Raw genomic sequence first — 27,630 nt, 5'->3', positions numbered from 1 at the left:
TCCTTGATCAAACTCATGTAGATCATGTGGACTCTGTAGTTTATATCTGATATCATGAAGAAGGAGTGATAGGTTTAGAAAATAAACTTTGTACTTTAATTAGTGAATTTGATAAAGTACTGTGTACATATGCTGCCACTTTGTGTTGTTATCTCAACAGCTTTTAGCTAAAAAAAGTAGTTGGATTTTATAAAAATAAACATTTTAATTTGAAACTATAAACTAGTATCATCTAGTGTTGCCAATTTTATTGACTTCAACTACTTATATTAATTTAATGCTCCAGCTAACAAGCTCTGCAAATAAATTTATGAAATTTTGCACCCAATGAAGTTATTTTTGAGCCATAGACATTATTTCCAATCCAATTGTGAGCTCAAGTACTGCACCCAGGGTGTCAAGTCTCAAATGAATGTATAATTTGTTCAGCAGATGGGGTTTCAAAAGTCTATCAAACTTCTCCCCTGTTCCTTATACAGGAATCCCTGTACTGGAACAACCTTTTTTCATGTTCACTATATTTGCTATGTCACTATTTTTCTTGTCACAACTGCTGACAATTTTGAAATTACCAAAGTTATTCAAATTATTGTTTTTCTTATTAACATTATTACTATTGCTATTATTTCTCCTGTTCTTGTTATAATGTCATTATAATTGTTGTAATAATGGTTATTAAGTAGTTAAATGTGGGAAACATGGAGAACTGTATTTGTCAAAGAAGGTTGAGAAAAACTAAAAATTAAAAGTACATTAAACTGAACGTCTGAAAACTTTAGGACCAGTTACTGCCAATTCTATTAACATTTTATCAATCAATTAAACAGCTACATGTAACATATCTGATATTATTATTATTATTATTATTATTATTATTATTACAATATTAGAAAGCCTAATTGTCCATAACATCAAACTAAATGCTTATGCACTGAGAACATTAACATTCTTGTCACATTTCTGACTGAGATGTCTTGTAAACACCACTGGAATACCTGCCATGAATATTTAACAGCTGTCACTCCTTACATACAGTTATGTTGCATTTAGTACTCAGCTACTGACAGAATGAGGGCCCAGTTTACAAACGAGAAAGGCCTTCAACAACTACCCATTGCCTACAGCTGCTGGTGGTAAGGTAAGCATTATAAATGAATTGAAATAATTGCAGGAAAGCTGTCTGCAATGAAGAAATGTGAACAAGGTTTCTATATTAATGTTCATTCTAATACTTGGAAAGTATAATGAGATTTATTTTTTCAGATACAATCAGCAAGCAACATGCAGTTTTCATTATTTGTGAAAATACTTATTGTCTCATTGATCTGTTTTCATGTTCAAATAGCTGAAACAACTTTTAGTGACTTTGAAGGAGCTGCGATTTCAGTTCCTGATGATACATTAAACTGGTTTCAGGTATGTTATCTTGTTTTAGGCAGTCCACTTCATACCATATATAAGAAATGTAGTAAAAAAATTTCTAATGAAGCATGTTTTCAAATTACTTTGCATACATTTCTTATTAATTTGCATTAAGCTGAAATGGTATAGCCAATGGTTTTATCAGGGTGGAAAAGTTCTTCCTGAATTTTATACTTGTGTTAAATATTTATGAAAACTGTGTGTGATTGTGTGGTATAGGTTAAGGAAGATTCTTCCATAACTAACTGTCCATGAGTGTTTCCTTGCCTCACTGCTTCTTTAACTGAGCTGCCACTACATCTCTTATGATTTTGATATTAAAAACATTTTAAAGACCTCTAACATTGTTTGCTACCTTTCTTTTGATCACTTATCTCATACTAAGGAAATAGAGAATAGATGAGGAAACAGTTGCAGCTACTAAGATAATATGCTATTATTGTAACTACAATAAAAACATTTGGAATTAGCAGATTTCATTTCATGGCATACTATTCATGTGAACGCTCAATTCTTAGCTACGGTATTCTGTTTTGGGGAACAAATGGACAGAATATGAACACAATTTTCAAAAACCAGAAAAGAGCTCTAAGAATAATAACCAGAAATAGTAGTCGAGCTTATTGTAAAGATCTTTTCAGAACACTGGGGATTTTAACTGCACCATGTGAATACATTTACCAGTCAGGTGTACACATCAAAAATAACATTAGTAATTACTGCACAAACAGCTCTCTCCATGACCATGGAACAAGAGCTAGACTCAACTTACAATTATCAAGAAAAGATAAACATAAAACTCCAAACACCATTTTCTACCACTGAATAAAACTGTACAATAAATTACCAAAAGAGATTAAAGAAATTGCAAAAATACACTTATTTAAAAAGGCAGCTAAAAAGTACCTGTTATGCAATACATTTTATACATTGAAGGATTACTTAGATAAAAGAGAGTAGGGGTTTGGTAAAAAAAATGTTATACACATAAATAATAGTAATGATTATAAAACATCCAACATTCCACATAACACCTTCACACTATGTTTTTTTCCCTTCTTTCTTCCTTTTCTATAAATACTTACCCCCAAGCTATGCATAGCACAACACTAACACCTCTTCCTCTTTCTGAGCTCAACATCTCACTCATTATAGAGGGACGCTGATTCAGTTTTTCAGGATAGCAAATGGGAAGTTGTGGTACAGAAAATGGCCCAGAGATCACTGGTTGTGTGTGTGTGTGTGTGTGTGTGTGTGTGTGTGTGTGTGTGTGTGCAGTGACTGATAGTGAGATATGAGTGAACAGTGGAGCATTGCATTATTTAATAAGTTATTTGTAAGAAAAAGTATTGTATACCAGGAGTAAATCTAATGATTGTCTCTAACTAGAGGCCTGTAAATGTATGTGTATACGAATTATCTTATTTTAAATTGATCTAAACTTGTAAATACTTTGACATGTCCTATATCCTAGTAGAAAGAGATCTATGGATGAATAAAGGTACTACTACTACTACTACTACTACTACTACTTACCCCTCTGCATGTGACTTTTAAAACTGATGTGCCATTCCATTTTTATTCTCATTTGCAGGGCAAAATGATCTCATTGTTACTTTATCTATGCTGGATATTGCTGAACTATTTAAAATGATCTCGATTTCCAAATCCTTTTTCTTACCGTGTTAAGTTGCTTTATGATCTGTACTTCTGTGGTATTCAGCTGAATACTATTTATTATCTATCTCCGAAACAGCTTGCAGTTTTTTATTTGGTTACAGTTATTCTCTTGGGTACTTGTGGAGTATGTATCACTGTGATATTTTCAACAAATGATACAAAAATTACTAGCAAAGGGGTCTGTCAGTCATGAAATTTGTTTTATGCACAAGATATTTTAGTGTTTATATCCCATACCTATGGGAAAATTACACACCTTTCCTACTACTGAACTGGCACTTCTGTTATATACATTTAATATCACACAAAATATTGCTTAATTTGCATTAGGCCTACTTACATGTTAAAATCACAAGTTTTATTCCTCTAGCATTCACTGTTACAACTTTTTTAAGACAGATTTTTGTGGAATTCATTCCTAAGTAACTTTTATTACATTTTGAACCAAAGAGTGAAACCATAGGCTGAGGAGAGTGGAAACTTTAAATTCTTAAGATTCCTTTAATTTATCACAGCATGATGAGAAACAGAAATTATTCCACTGTACCAATTTTTGAAATTTCAATCCTATTTCATTTGTAAGTTAAATAAACACTGAAATCCTTATTTGATTTACTTGTTAAAATATAGTTGTTCTTCACTTAGGTTGGACTATTGAAAACTATGTTCCTGTTGTTGGTTCTTCAGTGGATAAATGGTGCTCTGCCATTAGAAATTTCACTTCCACTTGATAAATTTGCCTTGCCACAAAGTGAGAAGTATAATACAGATGATGAGAATACTTTTGCTACAAAGGTGCGTACTACACTATTAATATTCATTGACTCCTTGTCTTGACATTATGAAATACTCTAAGTGCAGTATTACTCCCTTTACTTTCTTTTAGCTACACACAATATTTTCTCTTATTTGATCTCAGCATATTTATTATTTCCCTTGTTTATACTTTCATCTTTCTTAAAATGCTTTTTTTTTCTTATTTCCAACTTACCATCCTCATTTATTGTCAAATTTCTTGCTTCAATACTTCTCATTTACAGGTTATGCTATCTTGTGACCAGTACCGATGTTCTCCTCTTGAAAAATGCCACCACTTCCATTACCACTACCATCACCATCAACAACAATGATGATAATTTTTTGTTTTGATGGCATTTTTGTACCACCTGTTCTTCTGGTATATGTGTTTTGACAGTTAATGATAATATTCATATTCTAACAATTCTTCTTTGACATTTTACAGGCTGCTCTTTTAGAATGGTGTGTTAATAAGCACAATGTTCAAAATCTTCATCAAATTTTGTTGGTTTGAGACATTTTCCTTCAAATCTGGTCTCATGTGCAGAAAATTTTTACATATTTGTCTTTTTTGCCAATTATGACTAATTACAATACATGACATACTTTGCTTTGCTAACTCTGTTATCTTCCTGTAGACGCTATCTTTTCCTCCTCACTCCTCTTTCGTTCCTATTTCTCAAAACTGGGTAAGACAGTGCAGTAGTTAAAAATTGTATTTGCAGACAGATTTAAGTTTCAGGAGGCTTCCTTAATAAGTTGAGAGGAATGCTGGGATTGTTCTTTCGATAAGGAACAGCTGATTTCCTTTCCCATCCATGTCCACCCCCAAGCTCATGCTCTGTCTCTAATAAACAGATTATAGATGGGACATTAAATTCTAATCTTCCTTTGAATCCTCTGTCTTTTATCTAAGGCTCATACAGCTGAGACCTGAAGCTGGGAGCAGCAAGTTTAAGAATAAGCTAGATAAGTGAACTGTGGTCAAACATGCCAGATCATGCAGGGGCTAACATATCAATGAAAATAATTGGTTTTTGAAACTATAGCAGAATTGGATGGATAAATGCAGTGGCAAGAGAAAACACATATAAAAGTTAAGGAAAAGTGCACGCTTTTGGAGCCAGTGGCTCCTAATTCTGGGAGAAGGTTTGAGGGGAAGGAAGAGGAATGAAGGAAAAGGAGTGGTGAGGTTTAGGAAGTGGGGAGAACTATGGAAAATATGTCCAGAACCCTGGATCAGGCATTTCTTACTGGATGGGATGAGAAGGAAAGACTGAAAGAACTGACAAAAGGATTGAAACGTAACTTGTGAATTCATTTCACTTATCTTTTAAGCTGTTGTTCATTTGATGTTGGGGGCTAACTGTGCATTGAACCAAGTCCATATTTTAAAATATTGCTGCCTGGAGCTTCAACAGCACTCAAGCTTTGAAATAACATAGTTGATACTGAATATTAACTAAACTGTTTCAACTCCCCTTATTTGGCTTGCACCACATTCCTTATATAATTTTACATGAATGTGTACCCAAGCACGACACATGCCCCGTCCTCACAGCTTTACTTCGTGTTTGGGTAGCTCAGTTGGTAGAGCACTTGCCCGCGAAAGACAAAGTCCCGAGTTCGATTCTCGGTCCGGCACACAGTTTTAATCTGCCAGTAAGTTTCATATCAGCGCACAGTTGGCTGCAGAGTGAAAATCTCATCATACACCTTGATGGGAATAATTCCCACTCAAAAGTGAAGATTATGCAACTCTTTGGGAAATATAACAGCATCTGGATGAAGTGTTCTGTTGAAAATGTAAGTGTAGAGCCTCAGAGGTCACTCTACAGAATAGAGCAATCACTCATGGGTGGCTGATGCACCACTCTTCATTTGGTCACACCCTACATACCATGATATAAGTTACATCTGAATGTTTCTGCTAAACTTACACAACTGATTTCCAGAACATCCAGTGTAACAAGAGCACCATGTGTTCAATCCATGTGATTTTGAATAGTTCCAATAGCCTTTTTAGTGTAAATGTTTCCATAAAGTAGAGCTGTTGAACGACTATAGACAGCGTTGTAACAATCAGCAGAAAAACAAAAAATGGCAGTTTGGACAGCACAAACGGTAAAAATCATAATATGTTTGGACTTGTCCACCAGAACCTAAGAAGCTTGTACAAGAAAGACGAGATTCTCATATCAACACAGGACATTGAAAAATCTAATTATTTTATGTCTGAGATCTGCTACTTAGCAAAGGTTGCTCACTATTAGTGCTGGATCATCCCACTCTCTTTTCTCGATCAGAACACATGACTTACTTTTATTGCAACTGATGATGCAGCTAAAATACTGTGATTCAGTTGTGCCTATAAACAAAAGACTTACAGCTGATGCAGTCTCATCTTCTCCAAATGATATTTAACAACACCAGAGAGAAATTGGCAACTACATTGAAATCTCAAGGGGATCCCAATTTATAGGCACATTATGAGCTGTATAGACAGTACCATTATTTGTCATGTGATGCCAAATGCATGATTATCTCTGGCCAAAGACACCATTCTCAATTAAAAGTAATCAGTCATTATTATCTTGGCGCAAAGTCACCATCCATTCTCCATACAGCTCATACGCATTTATAATTTTGGACCCAATTGAGCTATTGATGCAGTTATCAATTTGTCTCTGAAGATGTCTCCTGCAGATGGGAACAATGTTGGTAATTTATATATCGAATATAATCTCTCAGTTCAGAAATTGTAACTGAAGTAAACATCAGCCATGAAAGCCATATTATCCAGTCTAGGGAGAAATAGATGGAATGTGATTGTATGAGGACATTTTGGTATTGATTTTGTAGAGGGTATGGGTATGCTCTGGCAGAGGATGGTGGATTGGGGTTAGTCAGAACCCACTCAAATGTAGCAGAATCCCTTTATCAATTTATTATAAGCTCAACCCTTCATCTGGCAATGAGTGGAAGGTGGCTCTTGAAACATGGTAGCGAAGAATTGAATTAGGGCTCTGGCCACTTCTATGCTCAGTGCGGACCTGGTGAGGTGTGAACTTGTGCAGTCCACGACCCTGAGTAATGATGAGCAACATTAGGTGCTGATGTGGCAGACTGTCATTGTATGGGGTTAGTGTGGAATTTAGAATCCGGATGCCCATAGCAAATGATGGGCGCAGATGTCCAAGGAGCAAACCCTGGACTGGCAGCTGGCTACTGGTGCTGGTGAAGTACCCCAGTGGTTCAGTGGTTTGGAGGCATCAGTTTGTCTCTTGGGCCATCAGGCAGTAGCTGGTCCTCCCAGGATGACAGCAGAACAGCAGTGATCTCATGGTGGGGGCTGACACAATGACAGTTAATGAGCCAATCAGTTTCTGCTTCAACATATGCCCAGCCTGGTTGGACAGTCAATATTTATTTGTCTTGAAACATGTTTTTTAAGGTCCATGGCTGCAGAAGTCGTGTATGCCATGTACCAAAGTCTGCCTGGTTTTGGTAATCATCCAGGTACGGACCAGTAAGCAGATGGCATCAGCTGGAAAAATGCTGTTGCGCAACACTGGGTCTGCATATTTCTATAAGTGACCCGCTTTACTGCATCAAGCCCTTCTGCCTAGGCTTGTCATTACATTCTTCCCCTCTTTGATCAATTCAGCCCACCAAATTCTTCCTGTTGCTGCATCTGGCACTAGTTAGTTCTCTACTGTTCATTGCAGACACATATGATTAGTCTTTGGCTCACATCTGTACATGTCAGTCTGTAACACTTAAACAGCAGCAACAGATACCCAGACACATTTGGAATCTCTCCATGGTTTACATGGTTGCAGTCACTGGCAGTCCCTGAAAACCAGCACTGATTCTAAGAACATATACCCAGGATGTATTGTCACACTTATGCCACAAACATTTGACTTCCCTCATACTTCATTTGCTGCTCCCTGCACCACTCTTTAAGTTGTCTCACTGAGGGATCCATAACTCTTATACACTCTGTTTGGCTGCTCTTTCAAACCATATTATGGAATAGGTGTGTGGGAATTTGGAAGGCATCCTTCTACTAACAAACCTTCGCAGCCACCCTTTTCTGTGAATTATCCTCCTCAACTCAATACAATGAATCACTTTTTGTCTTCGACCTAATTATGCTATCCTTCACATGGCACACTATCCTAATGAACTACCCAGCCTTGGAGCTACATTGTGAAAAATAAGTACACGTGTTTGGAAGGAAGAGTTTAGCATAAATTATTTACAAAAATAAATCTATGATAGTAACTACAGTCACATTTCTGAGCATAATGATCAGAGAATTACCACTTAAACACTGAAATTCATCTCTCTTCCCCAATGGACCCAACCAGTGTGTTGTGCTACATGAGCTCTGCGATAACACTGACTTATTTACTCATACTTAACCACATGTGCTTTTCCAGCTACAACCTATATCCCTTAGTACAGCTAACACTTTCTCTTATACCTGATATGATCTCCCATTATGCTATACACTGGGTTGGACTGTTATTTAGGCAGATTTTCTGCTGTGATCCCCACTGAACTTTGAGGGACAATGATGTCACAGTCAATGATCCACATCACATTCATGGTATGTCAGTGGTTTGCTATGCTGCTTTAAGCCAGTGTCACACAATGTAAAGACAAAACCCAAAATGTAAATACTGGTGCAACACTGATCTATGATTTACTTCATTTATGCTGTACCATGGTTTACAACTACCTCACTAGAAAATGGAATAAGCAGGAGTGTGGCACATAAACAGAAAGTAAGAGGAAGATTCCACACATGACTCAGACATTCTATGGTCGTCGAATCATATATCTTCTAATGTAGATCTTTGAGATCTAACTCATAATTAACATAACTCATAATTCACATATCAATATTTACAACAAACTATGCCTACAATTATGCATTACCTACGTTAACATTTACATGTATACTCTGAAAACCACCATGAAGTGCAAACCACCAGAGAGTACATCCCATTGTACCGGTTATTAGGTTTGTCATTCATGTATGGAGCATGGGAAAAATGATAGTTGTAATACCTATGTGCGTGCTGTAATTATTCTAATCTTATCCTCACAATCCCTCTGTGAGTGTTACATAGGGGGTTATCATCATTTAAAATGGGTTCTTGAAACTTTGTTAGTAGACTTTCTCAAGATAGTATATGTCTGTCCTCAAGAGTCTGCCAGTTTAGTTTCTTCAGCATCTCTGTGACACTCTCCCAAGGATCAAACAAACCTAGGACCATTTGTGCCGCCTTTCTCTCTATACATTCAACATCTCCTGTTAATCCTATTTGGTACAGGTCCCAAACACTTGCACAATATTCTAGAACTGGTCATATGAGTGATTTGTAATCAGTCTTCTTTGTAGACTGGTTGCACTTCCCCTGTATTCTACCAATAAACTAAAGTCTGCAACCTGTTTTACCCACAACTGAGCCTCTGTGATCATTCCATTTCATATCCCTACAAAGTTTAACACCCTGATATTTGTATGAGATGCCTGATACCAACAGTGAATCATTGGTATTACAGACACAGCACACTACATTTTTTGTTTTGTGGAATGCACAATTTTACATTTTTGAACACTTAAAGGAAATTGCCAATCTTTGCACCACTTTGAAATCTTGTCAAGATCTGACAGAATATTTATGCAGCTTTTTTCTGACAGTACTTCATTACAAATAATTGCATACCTGCAAAAAGTCTGAAGTTACTGTTAATGTCTGCAAGGTCACTGATATTCAAAATGAACAGTGAGGGTCCCAACCCACTTCCCACTTCCCTGGGGCACACCGAAAGTTACTTCTAAATCTTAAAATGACTCTCCATCCAAGATAACATGCTGTGTCCTCACTATCAAAAGGTTCTCAATACACTCACAAATTTCACTTGATACCCCATATGATCATGCTTTTGACAATATATTGGTTGAAACTTCCCTGATACTCATAGCTTTCGTCATCTCAACAACACATTCTCCCTGCACTGCCTAATGTAATACCCTGTTTACCACCATATCCCACCACATGATTTGGTGCACTGGGCCATATGACTTTGTATGTTGCTTTATGTACACACAACTGGCATCATTGGTTTATCCTTTGGGCCCTTCCTCCTGTACTGCAACGTAATGTATATCTGACCCAGGAACAACAGATCCAAGGGACCCACAATGGAGGATGGTGGATAGAGGTTAGTCAGAGCCACTCAGTTGTTGGAGACTCTCTTTATCAATTTATTACAATCTCAAGTCCTTATCTGGCAGTGACTCTAAGGTGGACCTCAATCAAAGGTCCATATAATAGTGAAGAATTGTAGTAGGACACCAGCCGATGCTGTGTTCAGTGTGGGCATGGTGGGGCATGGCCTTTCAAAGTCAGCAGTCCCGGCCATGGGCGAGCAAACTCAGGGTTGATGTGGCAGGCTGTCACTGCCTGTTGAGTGCTAGACACTGAGACCCACCTAGCCATGGCAACTGATGGGCACAGATGTCCAAGGAGCAAACACTGGAAAGGTGGCCGGCAGCACGTGGCACTGGTGAGCATTCCAGCACAGTAGCATGGTGGCTTGGAGGGCCTCAGTTAAGCTCTTGATCAATGGGGCAGCAGCTGGATCCCCTTGGTAGGCAGTCCTGTTAGGATGATGGTAGGACAGTGTGACCTTATGGCAGAGGCAAACACTGTGACAATTGATGACTCAGTGAGTCACTGCTTCTATGGATGGCCAGTTCACATAAAAATGAGTTTGTTGCGATTGTGTAGTTGCAGCAGTCATGTATACCATGTGCAAAAGCAATGACACCTTTGGTAATCAAGCAACCACTGTCCAGCAGGTGGACAGTGATGCTAAGTTAACACTGTGGCACAATACTGTGTCAGTGCACTGTTGTAAGCGAACTGCTTTATGGTGTCAAGCCCATCTGCCTAAGCTCATGTGGTGACAATGTGATCTTGGATAGTTCTGATGGAGGGCATCTAGAGTTACTGATGTTCAGATTTGGTTTGATCCCACACCAATATTTCCATCAACATTTGGACGTAATGTAACAGTGAGTGATTGTTTATTTCTAAATCCATGTAATAAATTGCTTATATGACCAAGATTGGCAAATGGAAGCAATAAAGCATCCCCAAACTGGGTTACCCATCTAGGGAAAAGCAAAATCTCACAAAATCATAAAAGCTGACTCAGTTACCACATTAAAAGAGAATTTACAGAATGAACAATGGGAAGAATTTGACCAAGAACGTAAGAAATTTAATTCTTTCCAAAAATATTCCTACAACATTATGAATCCAGCTTTCCTTTAGAAGGGGTAAGGAAAAATTACTGTGAAGCCTAGAGATAGGATGGTTAGTACCTAAAATCAAAATATATGGTGCTAGGAAGAGAGAGCTTTATTTAATGCAGAGAACTAGCTCTGATCGAGCCATGAAAATGCATTATAAGCAGTATTGAAAAATTCTTCATAGTGTTATCTAAAAGGCAAAAATACCAAGAACAAAGACAGTTTGGAGCATTATTAGCTTTGAAATGCATGAACTCAACAAGACAAATTATACTGAACTCCCAGATGACAATAGCAGTGAGACAGATAATATGAAATTCAAATCACTGTCCACTAAATTCAATGAATTATTTCTAACAGTAGCTGGAAACACTGTGGACAAGAAGTGATCCATCAAAAGCATATAAACTACACATAACACAGAGATTTTATAGTATGCCACCAGATATCAGTTTTGGCAAACCATAAGTAAAGGAGATTATTAGCTCACTAAAAACAGTAATGTTTCTGGCTATGATGGTAGCTTGGCCAAAGTACTAAATTGTTGTGTGGACCTCTAAGCATTACCCTTGGTTTATTTTTTATAACTAATCGATGCATCATGATGTCTATTCCCATGCTCTCAAAAATCTGTTAATCTTCTAACAAATCACTTTGGCTTCAATAAAAGCTACTCTACTGGGAAATAAATACACATTTTAATCTCAGTTCTGATTAAACTAAATAAGAAAAATCATCCATGGTCTTGCCAAATCCTTTACTGATTGTGTAGATCATAGGATTCTGCTAGTTCACCTCCATAGCTAAGTGGCCAGCATGTCTGACAGCTTTGTGGACAACCCAGGTTCAATTCTTGGTACTGCTGGGAATTTTTCCTGCTGGGAGGATGGAACAGGGGGCACTCAGCCTCATGCTGCCAACTGAGGAGCCACCTGAATGAGAAATAGCAGCTCCAAGATCTGAGTTGGATGGAGTCCTATCTTAACAATGGAAAACAGAGGGACACATTAACAAATTATAACATAAGGTTAAATCAGAATTGAGAAGTACTAAATATGGTATGCAACAAGGTTCTTTACTTGGCCCACTCCTGTCCTTGGTCTACATAAATGATATACCTGGTACATAGGGGGCCGCTTCAACAACTATAATGTTTACTGATGACACAAGCATATTGATAAAGTACCCAAACATACCCATGAAAGGTGTAATCTAGGAAATTATGAAACAAGATTACAGCTGGTTCACAGCAAATGGCTTATCCTTAATGTTGCAAAAACTCATAATACAAATAACAAATAAAAATTACTTACAGGTTTGAATTATGCATGTGTGACTTATATCAACGAAAATAATCAGTTTTTGAAATATTGTGTAATTGGATAGAAAAAAATCTGCTCACCAAGTGGTGGCAGTAGGAAATATATAAAGGTATTGAAATTTCAAGCTTTCAGAGCCAGTGGCTCCTCCTTCTGGCAGTATAGCTGAAGGGAAAAAAGAGGGGTGAAGTAAAAGGACTGTTGAAGTTTAGGGAATGTGGAGAGTTCAGAAAAGTTGCCCAGAACCCAGGGTAGGGGAGAATACTGGTTGGGAAGAGAAGGAAAGACTGATTCTTGGGGACTGCACTGGATGACACTTTAAAACCTGATAGCTTGAAGTTGGAAGGTATGGTAAGGCCCAAGACAGAGATTATTGACAAAATACTGAGCACAAATTAAAAAGAATGGAAATCTAAGTGCATTGTATGAGAAAGAGTTGGGGGGAGGATGGAATAGCCAGACCAGAAAATAAGAGATATACAAAACTAAAAGGGAGCAAAGAAAGGAATAGTTATTGAGAAGAAATGCTGTGACCAAATAAATTAATTCAAATTAAGGCCAGGTGGATGGTGAGAACTGAGGACATGTTATAATGCTATATTTCATTTTTGGAGTTCTGAGAAATTGTTGTCTGGGGAAAAAATCCAGATGGCATGTGTGGTCAAACAGGTACTGAGGTCACGACTGTCGCATTGTAAAACATGCTCTGCAGCAGGATATTGTGTGTTGCCAGTATACAACCTCTGCCAATGTTAAAGGCCAAACAGTGTTTACATTACAGCTGCCACTCCCCTCCTCCTTCCCTTTCAACGTCTCTGCCACTGGTTCTGAAAGCTTGCAAATTTCAGTACCTTTAAATTCAGTACCTTTATATGTTTTTTCTCCTGCTGCTGCTTGGTGAGTAGATTTTTTTTTATCAATCCAATTACATTATGATGAAAGACTTATTCCAATAGCTTATAATATCCAGTAATCTGTTTTTCAATGTGCATGTCTGCCATTAAGTGCCTCCTCTATTTGGTGAGTCGCAATCGATCATTTTCATGTATTGTTTTTATTACAGGTATAGATGTAGAGATTAATGGGCATACTTTGTTCGACACTCCATGTGTGAAGTTCCTAGGCATCCAGATGTGTAATAAATTTAGGTATCTGAGCACATTGATAAGTTACACAAAAAGCTCAGCCTGGCCTGCTTTGTACTTATAAATCTCTCTCATTGTGTTGGCTGCAGAGAGGATTGCTGGCATATTTTCACTCAGTATTGTCCTATGGCATAATCTTCTGAGCCAATGCAGCTAAGATGAAAAAAGTATTTATTCTGCAGAACTTTGCAATAAGGATATTGATGAAGGCTAATAGCTGAACATCTTGCAAAAGCCTGTTTAAGTATCTCACAATTCTTCACTTGTGTGCCAATATATATACTGCATAATGATATTTATAGTTAGTAATGAAAGTGAATTTAAGATGAATTCTGCAATTCACAGCCATAATACTAAGATTAAAAATTTGTTTCAGTATGTATCCCTCTATAGGGTTCAGAATGAAATTTTATGCTCTGGTGTAAAAGTATATAAAATGTTTCTGACAGCTAAAAGGTAAGAAATTGGAAATACACAAAAGTCGAAAAATGATGAAATAGAATACCTTGTTGGCTACTATTTCTGCACTTTATTAGATTATTTACACTTGGAGATCTTGTAACTCAAACTTATATGCTGATGATATCCAGTTCTACGTAGGTGTCAGCCATTAAAACATTGCTGATGCCACATTAGGTGTGAATGACAATCTTTGTCGAATTTCCCTATTGAAAAAAAACCTGAGTCTTGACTAAATGCTAAGAAGTCACGGGCCTTTCTCACATCACACTGAAAATTGATCGGTGCACAGTTTTGTGAAACAGTCTCTCCAACACTGGCAATGCCTTTGCATAACACTGTGTCTTTCTCCATCTCCTTCCACACTTCAGCCTTATGACTATGGGACAAATTCTCCTCTAATTTTTGTCTTATCCAAAACCACTCTGCATTCAAGACAAGATTAAAACTTAACTTTTTATGATTGGTATAGCATTTCTCTGCTATTTTCTTTCTGTCCAATAGAAAACCAATATCTGTGTCACACTGTATCCTATCTATGCTTTTCTCATCCCATTCTATTTCTATTTGATTCATACCATGTCAATTGTTAATTTAACACACAATTTCTCATTCTTCCTCTGACTGGTCAAGTTTTCCACACTGATTCCTTCTGTTGTCATACATCCCTGTTGTATGTTTCTGTCAGATGTCACTGATCACATTTGACAAGAATGTAATGAGAAAATTGCTTAATTTTAATAATAATAAGCCTATACCAATATTTCTTAAATCCTGAATATTCATTAGTACGTATATATTATTATTATTATTATTATTTCTTTCCTTTCTCAGACGTTATGTCTGGTTAAAAATGGAAAGTGACGTGGACTTTGATCAAGCGTGACTTCCTTTTAACTGTGTGGTATATGTTACATTGCATTTAGGAACTTTTGGGTAATTGAACATGCATCAATAATTACAGATTTCTGTAGTTGTATATATACGTTTGGATGTATCTGTATTGCATTGATGTACTGGTGGATAGTCGTTGTTCTGTTAAAAATTTTAATTCTGGGTATCTGGTAATAAATGTTGTGTATACTTGTGATCTGTATCCAGTTGTGTTGGTTCCTAAGTTTGTTGCTTGGTAATAACAGAACATGAGGTGTCGGTTAACTTCATCTGACCATCTCATCCTCTGTCTTTGTTTTCCTTCTAGAGTGGTTGCAGGAAGCATATCCTGCAAAACACCTCTATTTGGATTTAAATCTTTTTCCGTGTGGCTAGCAGTTTCGTTACCATAGTGGACGGGCATAGGGTTCAAGCGTCGTCCCCGACCATGACAGTGCTTGTCCGAGGCTTCATTAGTTCTGTCCTGGACCAACTAATCACACTAAAAGGGGGGTTAGCCCTGTTAATGGTTTGTTCTTTTCGTCGCCTTTTATGACTGGCAGAACATACCGGAGGCCTATTCTTTTCCCGGGCCTCCATGGGGTAATTATTATCATCATCATCGTCGTCATCATCATCATCATCACTATCATCATTGCAGTTATAAATTGCTCATGTACCATACAAACTGTAATGTTTACTCATTGAGGAAGTTTGGTTAGACGTAAGAAAGTACCTGAAGGCCTTAATCTTGGCAGGTGAAGTAAATGCAGTAATAAACAAACAAATAAAATTTCATACTATTCTAATATATACCTGTATATAGATAGCAGTTACTAGATTGTGTAAAGTTACATAAATTCTGTGTTAAAAATTAAAAGCAGCAATTTCCATTTCATGCTATAAAATACTTAAAACACTGAAATATACCAACATTTTAGCCTAGTTACAGCAGCATTCCTCAGGGAAATACAGATTAACTGTGGACCAGACTCTTGTCTATATCGTTTTTGTAACAGTATCACTAGACCACCAACGTCATTTTTATTAAATATTATTTGGTCTAAAATAACATTGGTGGGCGTTAAAAAATAGGGAGGGGATATGTGGCATGTTATTTGTAGTTTCTGCAGCTTGCTGGAAATTGGTAGTCTTATACTAATCAGTGACAGTTTCCTATGGGCCATGTTTTTCTGCTGTTAGTAGTGGAGAGATGACATATGTTGTGCAAACATTGTTTGTTTAACTGGTCGCAGCAGAGTTCAGTGAGACTGTGCTCTACAATTACATCTGGTCTGTCATACCATGACTGCTAAATGCCTGTAGCCATCTACCCTGTTGATATTGTCAGGCTGCTTCAGTATTTTGATTACCTCTCTTATTTGGCATCAGGCAATGGCCTTGCTGCAGTGGATACAACGGTTCCCTTGAGATCACTGAACTTAAACGCTGTCGGGTGTGGTCGGCACTTGGATGGATGACCATCCAGGCTGCCATGTGCTGTTGCCATTTTTCTGGGTGCACTCAGCCTCATGATGCCAATTGAGGAGCTACTCGACCGAATAGTAGTGGCTTTGGTCAAGAATACCATCATAACGACCAGGAGAGCGGTGTGCTGACCCCACGCCCCTCCTATCCGCATCCTCCACTGAGGATGAAATGGCGGTCAGATTGTCCTGGTAGGCCACTCATGGCCTGAAGACAGAGTGCTTTTTTTTTTTTTTTTTTTTATTTGGCATCACTGCAAAGCTTAATCCTTGGACAGAAATGACGCTGTTGCATAGCTGGTAGTTTCTGACAACAGGTTTGTGATGGTCTGAGATGCATGCACTCCTTTCCATGTACCATGTGCCGTCCCTGTCAGTTCCTTGAATTTCTTCTTCTAGTGGTTGCAGAGGAATTATTTTTCCATGCGCTCTTCTCTTACATATTTCATGAATTTGTCGGATCCTTTCCCTCAACAAACAATGGCCAGCTCACTTGTAGATGGTATCCAGCTGGGGCGGAATTCTGAGGAATCTCAGAATGACAGGATTGTCATGGAACCTCTTGAGAAATGCCAAATCATTGAGTAGCTTTTCCTTCATCTTCCTCAATAGTTCCAGCTTTTATATACAGCAGTAAACTTCCTGCCCTTACAGGTCATTGATATAAGTACTTAGTCTTTTGAAGGCAGTGCCAATTTCATTAAAATCATTTTGGATGTACTGTCACATTGCCATACAAAATACTTTAAATACTAAAAAAATAGACATTTTGGCCAAGTTGCAATGGCCTGCCTCAGGGAAGAGACAAATTAGCTGGGGAGTTGATGCTTCTTTATTGCATTGCAAATCTAGATTTCAACTGATAGTGCAACTATCATTAGTGCTTTACAAGTAGTCATGTAGATTTAATGTAATTATAACAACACATATTCCACTCTAACTCAGGTATGTGCAAGCACTAGTCCAACTGAGGTCACTATTTACAAATCCATGGAGCTAATCTAGGTTTACATCATACTTGATAGCGAATGCCCTCTATTTATTGCCCATATGTAAATGAGTAGGTTAAGCTAAATTGTCTTTTTTTTTTTATATGTTCAAAGTGAACCAAATTATCAGCTAAACAATGTTGAAGCCACTGAACTGTTGGCTGTGATAGCTCACAGGACACCTCGATGGTTTCTCATAGCTTGTTCAGTGTAGCTGCCTTCTGTTGATAAATTTCATTTTTCAGGGTCCCCATAGGTAGAAGTCAAGATGTGTAAGGTCTGGAGACTGTGATGGATACTCAACAGCTCCTCTTCAACCTATCCATCATCCATGTAGATTTTCATCTAAGTAGGCTCAGACATCTCTCTGATAGTGAGGTGGAGCGCTATATTTTTGTAGGTAAAATCTTTCATTTCCAAACACCTCTCAGATTGCACTATATGAAGATAAAGCTCACCAGTTACGGTATCTTCAAAGAAGAATGGCCCAATCAAACTACGCACTGACAGACCACACCACACATTAACAGCCAGTAGATTAATGTGACTGTCCACATGAATGTGAGGATGTTCAGGAGCCAAGTACACATAGTTGTGGCAATTTATAGTACCATTCAGTTTGAATTGTGCCTTGTAAGACCAGATAACCATCCCTGAACGCCATCCTCATTAAACATGCCTTCAAACCATTCACAGTACTCCAACCTTCGACCTGGGTCATCCTCATTCATAGCGTATAGTGATATTGAAATGTACATTTTCCACTTTGCAGCCTTCAGAATTTGTCGTACACTTGATCAGCTTCCTTCACTTTCAATAGCATCCTGCTTCACAGATTTTTGGGGTGATCTAATAAAATGTTGCAACACAGCAGTGCTGGAAGCTGGACTTGTTGATGCCTTTGGTCTGCCAGACCTTTCCTTATGCATATCCTGAACAGTACCGTCAGCTCCAAATTTATTCCAAATATGATAAATTGTTGTGCATGTTGGTGACTGAGTTCCATACGAATTACACTACTGCCACTGTACCCCCGTCACAGTTCCGTACTTCCAGTTCCACTTCAATACGGCCTTGTAGTGTCAAACAACAATCTTACTTTATTCATTGCTGAACTATCACTGCTGGAAAATGTGCACCAAGATCTGTTGAGAAAACAGTGGACTACACTACCATGCAAAATTGCAATGATATGTCACTTTGTTCCGAAGATATTAACTATTAAAGAGTATCTACATTTTTCTTGACCCCTCTGTATAAAAGAAATCCAGACGTAATTCCCATGATTATCAGTGCCAGCAAATTAGCATTAAGGATGATTGGTTGTCAGTATACTGTACAGGGACACTTAATACTGCCCTAAAGGCTCTCCTTCATGAAGGAATTTATGGAACAGGAAATGTGAATGGATGACAGATTCCTCATTATAAAAGCCTGATCTACTGTTATGTTTGGAGAACTTTTCTGTTATATCATGCCAACATTAGTTTTGGGAACATCTTTCTTGAATAAAATCTTTAAAACCTCATCAAATTAAACTACAAATAATTCACTGCAAATAATGAAGTCACAGTTTATAAAAGTAGTGGTTTTCTGCTATTGATTCAGTTTCAGGATGCTTGTGATTGAGGTTATCAGCATCCACACAAAAATTCTTTTTAGATGAGTAATTGTAGAACTTGCAAAACCTTCAGTTTCAATATAGTAATCATAAGCAAAATACTTCTCAGCTGACAATTCAACAAAATTTAAAATTAATTGAAACTGTTTCTTACACCAGTGGGGATAGATGACCAATGTCTCTCAGTGCCAGCAGGAACATGTGAACTGACACTTTTATATTTTATTTAACTTTCCGCTTGTAACATGTATTGTTACATGAAGGGACAATGTCAGGAGATTTACTTATGCACTGGTGAGTCAAAATATTATGACTAGTGCCACCACAAGATTAAATGCCACTTGTGGTTGTGGGCAGTGACATGGTAAGGAAAGTAAGTAAGTGAAGCAGAGATTAATGATGAATCATTCAGGTGATTACCTGGGCTGCAAATGGGGAATACGCTGACATAAGCGACTTTGACAGAGGACAGACTGTTATCGCCTGGCACTTGGGATGAGCATCTTAGATATGACGAAGCTGATTGGCTGTTCACATGCTATTGCCATGACCCACAAGCATCTATGTTAAGAGGTTGAATGGCAGGACAGTGAAACCATAAGAAGGTGACAAGGTGTCGGATGTCCCCACCTCATCACAGAATGTGGAGGCCTGATGCTTGCACAGTCTGTAAAGAAGGAAAGATAGTGATCTGTGGGAGATTCAGTGACAGTGTATAAAAAATGTAATGAAGGAAGATTAGGGTTTAATGTCCTGTCAACATCGATGTCATTAGAGATGGGGCACAAGCTAGGAATATTTCAAGGATGGTGAAGGAAATCAGCCATGCCTTCTCAAAGGAACCACTCTGGCACATTCCTGAAGCAATTTAGGAAAATCTCAGAGAACCTAAATCTGGATGGCTGGACATGTATTTGAATTGTTGTCCTCGCAAATGTGATTCCATTGTGATAACCACTGTGCCACCTTGTTCAGTGACAGAGTACAATGTTAGTGCAGGCACAGGTTTTTCGGAGTGCATCGTTCAGTGCCGTTGTTGAACATATAACTTCAGCAGATCCAATATCATCATCCCTTCAACTGCATTGGGCACAGAATCATCAAGCTGGGACCATGTATCAATGGAAATGGGTAGCCTAGTCAGATCAGTCACATTTATTATTAAACCAGACTGATGTTCGTGTTCGGATACACTGTCATCCAGGCAAGTGCTGCTTGAATTGTGCACCGCACCAAGGACACAGGCTGTTAGTGGCAGTTTTATGCTATGAGGGATATTCACCTGGGATTCCATGGGATCTGTGGTAGTAATCAATGGCACCGCAATGGGTGTGGACTATGTGAAACATTACTGGGGACCACCTGCATCCCTTCATACTTGATGTCTTCCTTGAAGATTTTGGTTTATTTCAGCAGGATACCTATCCATGTCACAAGTTCAGAATCATGTTACAGTGACTACATGATAGTGACTTCGCATTGATGTCTTGGCCAACAAATTCACCTGATACTAATGCAACATAACTGGGACACTATCAATTGTGTGACCTGCACATAGACATCTGGTGCCACAAACTTACCAAGGACTGTAAAATCCATATCATACAGAATTGCTACTGTATTCTACTTGGAATATGGATCAACCTTTAAGCAGGACGTGATGTTTTTACTTATCAGTGTATGTTATTTATACACCGAAGTTATGCTTCCATATTACATAAAGAGGAAAAGTTCTGAAATATGTCTGTGGGCGATATGCATTCATGTATATTTCATGATTATATATCTGATTCACTGCTGTTTTACACTATGTGACCCCAGACAGAATCTTAAAGTTATCTGTGGTATTCAGCCATGTAGCATGATCTTTGGTCCCTAAACATGGTGACAAATGAACTGGCTCATTCTCGTGACCTGGTTAAGACTTTCAGCAGCACAAATAATACACAAAACGCACTTCATACTTTTGGCGTACTAGGCATGATCAAAAAGTAACAGAATTTTTTAAATTTTTGTCGGATTTATACATCCGTTTTTCAAATTTTTTTTATATTTTTTGTAGACATTTCTCTTGTATGTTTGTATTTTCAACTATTTTGAATATAAAGTTTATTGTTGACAGTCGAAAAAGTTATAACTGTTTTTGAGTGCTTGGCATATTTTCACTTTCCGAAAGATGGAACAAAGAATTTGAATTAAATTTTGTTTGAAAAATGGGAAAAGTGCAGCACAAGATTCAAATTGTTGACTGAGGCTTTTGGTGAATCTACTAAGACAAGATTTTGCAAGTGGAATGAACGTTTCAAAGAGGGTGGAGGAGATGTGGAGACGCTGACTGCAGTGGACACCGTAGCACATCAATTGCTGATGACTTTCTTCTGACATTGTTGAATTTTGACCAAAAACAACGTCACATAGACATTGCTCAGGAACTGCTGAATGAAGTTGACAATGAGCCAGAATTTCTAAAGAAGGTTATAACAGGTAATGAAACATGGGTATATGGGTATGAAGTCGAAACAAAGGCCCAGTCATCCCAATGGAAACTGTCTGAAGAGTTAAGACCGAAAAAAATTCGACAAGTTTACTCACTTGTGAAGGTTCTTTTCACTGTTTTCTTCTGTTGCAATGGGATAGTACATTATGAACTCCTGCATTTCAGAACATTTTTAAATAATACGTTTCTCACCCTTATCCACAGCTGCAGTAGGGGTATCTTACACCCACTGCACTTCCTTTTCCGTCTGCCCACTACCCCTCTATATCCTCTATCTGCTTACTACACCTCCCCTCCTCCCCTCTCTCTCTGTTCATCTCTTTCTCCCCCTCTCTGTCCATCTCTTCCTCCTCTCACTTTCTCCATCTCCTCCTTCCCTCCTCTTTGTCCAGCTCCACCTCACCCTGCCCTCTGTCCATCCCCTTTTTCCTCCCACTCTCCACCTCCTTCTCAACCCTCTCTTGCCCATCTCCTTTCGACCTCTCTCTCTCTCTGTCCATCTTCCCCTCACCCCTGAATCAGTCCATTTCCTTCTCCTTCTCTCTCTGTCCATTTACTCCTCTTGACTTTCTCCATCTGTCTCCTCCACCCCCTCTGTCTGTCCATCTCATAACACACACACACACACACACACACACACACACACACACACACACACGCACGCACGCACGCACACGTGCATGCACACACACACACACACACACACACACACACACACACACACACACACTGTGTGCATGCACGTGTGCATGCGTGCGTGCGTGCGTGCGTGCGTGTGTGTGTGGGTGTGTGTGTGTGTGTGTGTGTGTGTGTGTGTGTGTGTGTGTGTGTGTGTGTGAGAGAGAGAGAGAGAGAGAGAGAGAGAGAGAGAGAGAGAGAGAGAGAGAGATCCTCATTGTATGGACATTTACATATACATCAATTTCAACCCCCCCCATGAACCATGGACCTTGCCGTTGGTGGGGAGGCTTGCGTGCCTCAGCGATACAGATAGCCGTACCGTAGGTGCAACCACAATGGAGGGGTATCTTTTGGGAGGCCAGAAGAGGGGCAGCAGCCTTTTCAGTAGTTTCAGGGCCAACAGTCTGGATGATTGACTGATCTGGCCTTGTAACAAGAACCAAAACGGCCTTGCTGTGCTGGTACTGCGAACGGCTGAAAGCAAGGGGAAACTACAGCCGTAATTTTTCCCGAGGGCATGCAGCTTTACTGTATGATTACATGATGATGGCGTCCTCTTGGGTAAAATATTCCGGAGGTAAAATAGTCCCCCATTCGGTTCTCCGGGCGGGGACTACTCAAGAGGATGTCGTTATCAGGAGAAAGAAAACTGGCGTTCTACGGATCGGAGCGTGGAATGTCAGATCCCTTAATCGGGCAGGTAGGTTAGAAAATTTAAAAAGGGAAATGGATAGGTTGAAGTTAGATATAGTGGGAATTAGTGAAGTTCAGTGGCAGGAGGAACAAGACTTCTGGTCAGGTGACTACAGGGTTATAAACACAAAATCAAATAGGGGTAATGCAGGAGTAGGTTTAATAATGAATAGGAAAATAGGAATGCGGGTAAGCTACTACAAACAGCATAGTGAACGCATTATTGTGGCCAAGATAGATACGAAGCCCACACCTACTACAGTAGTACAAGTTTATATGCCAACTAGCTCTGCAGATGACGAAGAAATTGAAGAAATGTATGATGAAATAAAAGAAATTATTCAGATTGTGAAGGGAGACGAAAATTTAATAGTCATGGGTGACTGGAATTCGAGTGTAGGAAAAGGGAGAGAAGGAAACATAGTAGGTGAATATGGATTGGGGGACAGAAATGAAAGAGGAAGCCGCCTGGTAGAATTTTGCACAGAGCACAACATAATCATAATTAACACTTGGTTTAAGAATCATGAAAGAAGGTTGTATACATGGAAGAACCCTGGAGATACTAAAAGGTATCAGATAGATTATATAATGGTAAGACAGATATTTAGGAACCAGGTTTTAAATTGTAAGACATTTCCAGGGGCAGATGTGGACTCTGACCACAATCTATTGGTTATGACCTGTAGATTAAAACTGAAGAAACTGCAAAAAGGTGGGAATTTAAGGAGATGGGACCTGGATAAACTAAAAGAACCAGAGGTTGTACAGAGATTCAGGGAGAGCATAAGGGAGCAATTGACAGGAATGGGGGAAATAAATACAGTAGAAGAAGAATGGGTAGCTTTGAGGGATGAAGTAGTGAAGGCAGCAGAGGATCAAGTAGGTAAAAAGACGAGGGCTAGTAGAAATCCTTGGGTAACAGAAGAAATATTGAATTTAATTGATGAAAGGAGAAAATATAAAAATGCAGTAAGTGAAACAGGCAAAAAGGAATACAAACGTCTCAAAAATGAGATCGACAGGAAGTGCAAAATGGCTAAGCAGGGATGGCTAGAGGACAAATGTAAGGATGTAGAGGCCTATCTCACTAGGGGTAAGATAGATACTGCCTACAGGAAAATTAAAGAGACCTTTGGAGAAAAGAGAACCACTTGTATGAATATCAAGAGCTCAGATAGAAACCCAGTTCTAAGCAAAGAAGGGAAAGCAGAAAGGTGGAAGGAGTATATAGAGGGTCTATACAAGGGCGATGTACTTGAGGACAATATTATGGAAATGGAAGAGGATGTAGATGAAGATGAAATGGGAGATACGATACTGCGTGAAGAGTTCGACAGAGCACTGAAAGACCTGAGTCGAAACAAGGCCCCCGGAGTAGACAATATTCCATTGGAACTACTGACGGCCGTGGGAGAGCCAGTCCTGACAAAACTCTACCATCTGGTGAGCAAGATGTATGAAACAGGCGAAATACCCTCAGACTTCAAGAAGAATATAATAATTCCAATCCCAAAGAAAGCAGGTGTTGACAGATGTGAAAATTACCGAACTATCAGCTTAATAAGTCACAGCTGCAAAATACTAACACGAATTCTTTATAGACGAATGGAAAAACTAGTAGAAGCCAACCTCGGGGAAGATCAGTTTGGATTCCATAGAAACACTGGAACACGTGAGGCAATACTGACCTTACGACTTATCTTAGAAGAAAGATTAAGGAAAGGCAAACCTACGTTTCTAGCATTTGTAGACTTAGAGAAAGCTTTTGACAATGTTGACTGGAATACTCTCTTTCAAATTCTAAAGGTGGCAGGGGTAAAATACAGGGAGCGAAAGGCTATTTACAATTTATACAGAAACCAGATAGCAGTTATAAGAGTCGAGGGACATGAAAGGGAAGCAGTGGTTGGGAAGGGAGTAAGACAGGGTTGTAGCCTCTCCCCGATGTTGTTCAATCTGTATATTGAGCAAGCAGTAAAGGAAACAAAAGAAAAATTCGGAGTAGGTATTAAAATTCATGGAGAAGAAATAAAAACTTTGAGGTTCGCCGATGACATTGTAATTCTGTCAGAGACAGCAAAGGACTTGGAAGAGCAGTTGAACGGAATGGATGGTGTCTTGAAGGGAGGATATAAAATGAACATCAACAAAAGCAAAACAAGGATAATGGAATGTAGTCTAATTAAGTCGGGTGATGCTGAGGGAATTAGATTAGGAAATGAGGCACTTAAAGTAGTAAAGGAGTTTTGCTATTTGGGGAGCAAAATAACTGATGATGGTCGAAGTAGAGAGGATATAAAATGTAGGCTGGCAATGGCAAGGAAAGCGTTTCTGAAGAAGAGAAATTTGTTAACATCCAGTATTGATTTAAGTGTCAGGAAGTCATTTCTGAAAGAATTCGTATGGAGTGTAGCCATGTATGGAAGTGAAACATGGACGATAAATAGTTTGGACAAGAAGAGAATAGAAGCTTTCGAAATGTGGTGCTACAGAAGAATGCAGAAGATTAGATGGGTAGATCACATAACTAATGAGGAAGTATTGAATAGTATTGGGGAGAAGAGAAGTTTGTGGCACAACTTGACCAGAAGAAGGGATCGGTTGGTAGGACATGTTCTGAGGCATGAAGGGATCACCAATTTAGTATTGGAGGGCAGCGTGGAGGGTAAAAATCGTAGAGGGAGACCAAGAGATGAATACACTAAGCAGATTCAGAAGGATGTAGGTTGCAGTAGGTACTGGGAGATGAAAAAGCTTGCACAGGATAGAGTAGCATGGAGAGCTGCATCAGGCCAGTCTCAGGACTGAAGACCACAACAACAACAACAACAACATCAATTTCAAAATCCTTTTTAAAAATGCTCCTAGACAGTGGTTTCTGTTCAAGGGGCAGTGAACTACGGAGCAGTATGGCACACCAAAATTTATATTTCTCATCTTCGATTTTTTTACAGTTAACTTCTCCATTCTCATACTCAACCTCTGAACACTGTTGTCTGTCCTTTAGGTTTGATTTTGTTAAAACCATCAGCTTCCCTCTGACACCATTTTTTGCAAGTTTTTTTAAGAGTGTACCATGATGGACTCTGTGAAAAGATTTTGATAATATAAAAACACTCCCGTTGTTTGGGAACTCATTTATTTTCTCTATGATACTGTGGACAAACTGTATTGCTGCAGATAGGGCTCTCTGATCGCTTCTGAAGCCATGTTCAAAGTCATCTGTGATATTACTTGTATTACAGTGCTCCACTATGCTTTACAGCAGGATCTTCTCTATTACTTTGTTAAATGTTCCAAATCTCATGCCACTTTCCTTGTTGTTGACCTCATTCTCAGTGAGGATCAGCAAGACACATTTGTTGACATTAGACCTAAAAACAAAATACAGCTGCCATCCTTCTCATGTCAAATGTTTCCTCCCACATACCCTTGTCATTCGAGGTAAAACATATTCGCTCATATGCAGATTCTTTACAGCAGTGTGACACCATTCTCACCTCAGCTTTCACTGTACATAATTATCCCAAAAGCCTAGTTCAAAAGCAGATTTCCTAGGCAATCACATCCAGTCCTAGTTATTCACACACACACACACACACACACACACACACACACACACACACACACACACACACACACACAGAGAAAAATCTAAGTATACGCTTCTTGTCACCAGTACTATCATCCTGGACAGAACCTATGCTCCTTCTGCACCTGTTTCCCTACCCTAAGGCAATCTAGACTCCTATCCCCATGACAGTCCCACTGTAAGACTTGCCCAGTGTACCCTCCTACCACCACCTGCACTAGGCCTGTAACTTGCAAAACATATACTGTCAAAGGGAAAGCCACCTGTGCAATGGCACATTTTGTGTACCAGCTATTATGTAAGTATGACTACCACTAAATTATCAGTTACAATGGACAGGCGTAGACAGAGGATTTATGCTGGCAACATGCAATATCCTTTTGCAGAGCGGGCTCTACAACATGACGCCACACGTGTCATCTGGATTTTCTCCTCTGACACCAGTTTCTCAGAACTCTGCAGGTGGGAGCTGGGTTTGCAAAGAGTGATTGTTTCTTCTCACACAACTGGCCTAAATTTACCTTAATTTCTGTGGTCTCAGCTGTCCTTTCAGTAAAAATTTTATTTTCTTTGCTCCCTTTCATTTTTCTATATTTTTATTTTCCAACATGTCTATTTTAACCATCCCCACGTGTCTACCATCTACAACACAATTTTAGCTTTCCACTCTTATTGACTTTTTCACGGTGTTTTTTCAGTAATGTGTATCTTGCATGCTAACCTATCTCCTACCTTTAAGTTATAAGATTTTCCAATCTTGTCCAGTACTTGCATCAACAATCAGTGTTCCAGTCTCTTCTCATCCAGTAAGACTCCCATGACCTGGGATTTTGCGCTACTTTTTTGTAATTCTTCCCATTCCCTAAACCTCATCAATGCTTTTCCTTCATACCTCTTTCTTTCCCTTCAGCCCTCTTGCCAGATGAAGAGCCACTGACTCTGAAGGCTTGTGCATTTCCACATCTTTTGTGTTTTCTTCTGCTGCCACTTGGTGAGTAGACTTTTTTTTTCAATACATATTACATTTTCAAA

At 38.8% G+C, this 27,630-nt stretch overlaps 1 protein-coding gene across 1 annotated transcript in view; it reads left to right on the top strand.

Annotated features, from left to right (window-relative positions):
• Positions 1-1,090: 1,090 nt before the first annotated feature.
• Positions 1,091-27,630, top strand: part of LOC124799299 — a 42,929-nt gene continuing 16,389 nt past the window's right edge. Inside the window, exons 1-3 of the mRNA XM_047262886.1 lie at positions 1,091-1,133; positions 1,346-1,416; positions 3,748-3,897. Coding sequence (XP_047118842.1) covers positions 3,766-3,897 — 132 coding nt within the window. The 5' untranslated portion in view covers positions 1,091-1,133; positions 1,346-1,416; positions 3,748-3,765. The remainder of the gene's footprint in view (positions 1,134-1,345; positions 1,417-3,747; positions 3,898-27,630) is intronic.

This window comes from Schistocerca piceifrons, chromosome 5 (assembly GCF_021461385.2).
Source record: "Schistocerca piceifrons isolate TAMUIC-IGC-003096 chromosome 5, iqSchPice1.1, whole genome shotgun sequence".
Taxonomy (NCBI): Eukaryota; Metazoa; Arthropoda; class Insecta; order Orthoptera; family Acrididae; genus Schistocerca; species Schistocerca piceifrons.
Note: the sequence above shows the minus strand (reverse complement) of the source record. Positions and strands in the feature narration are given on the sequence as shown.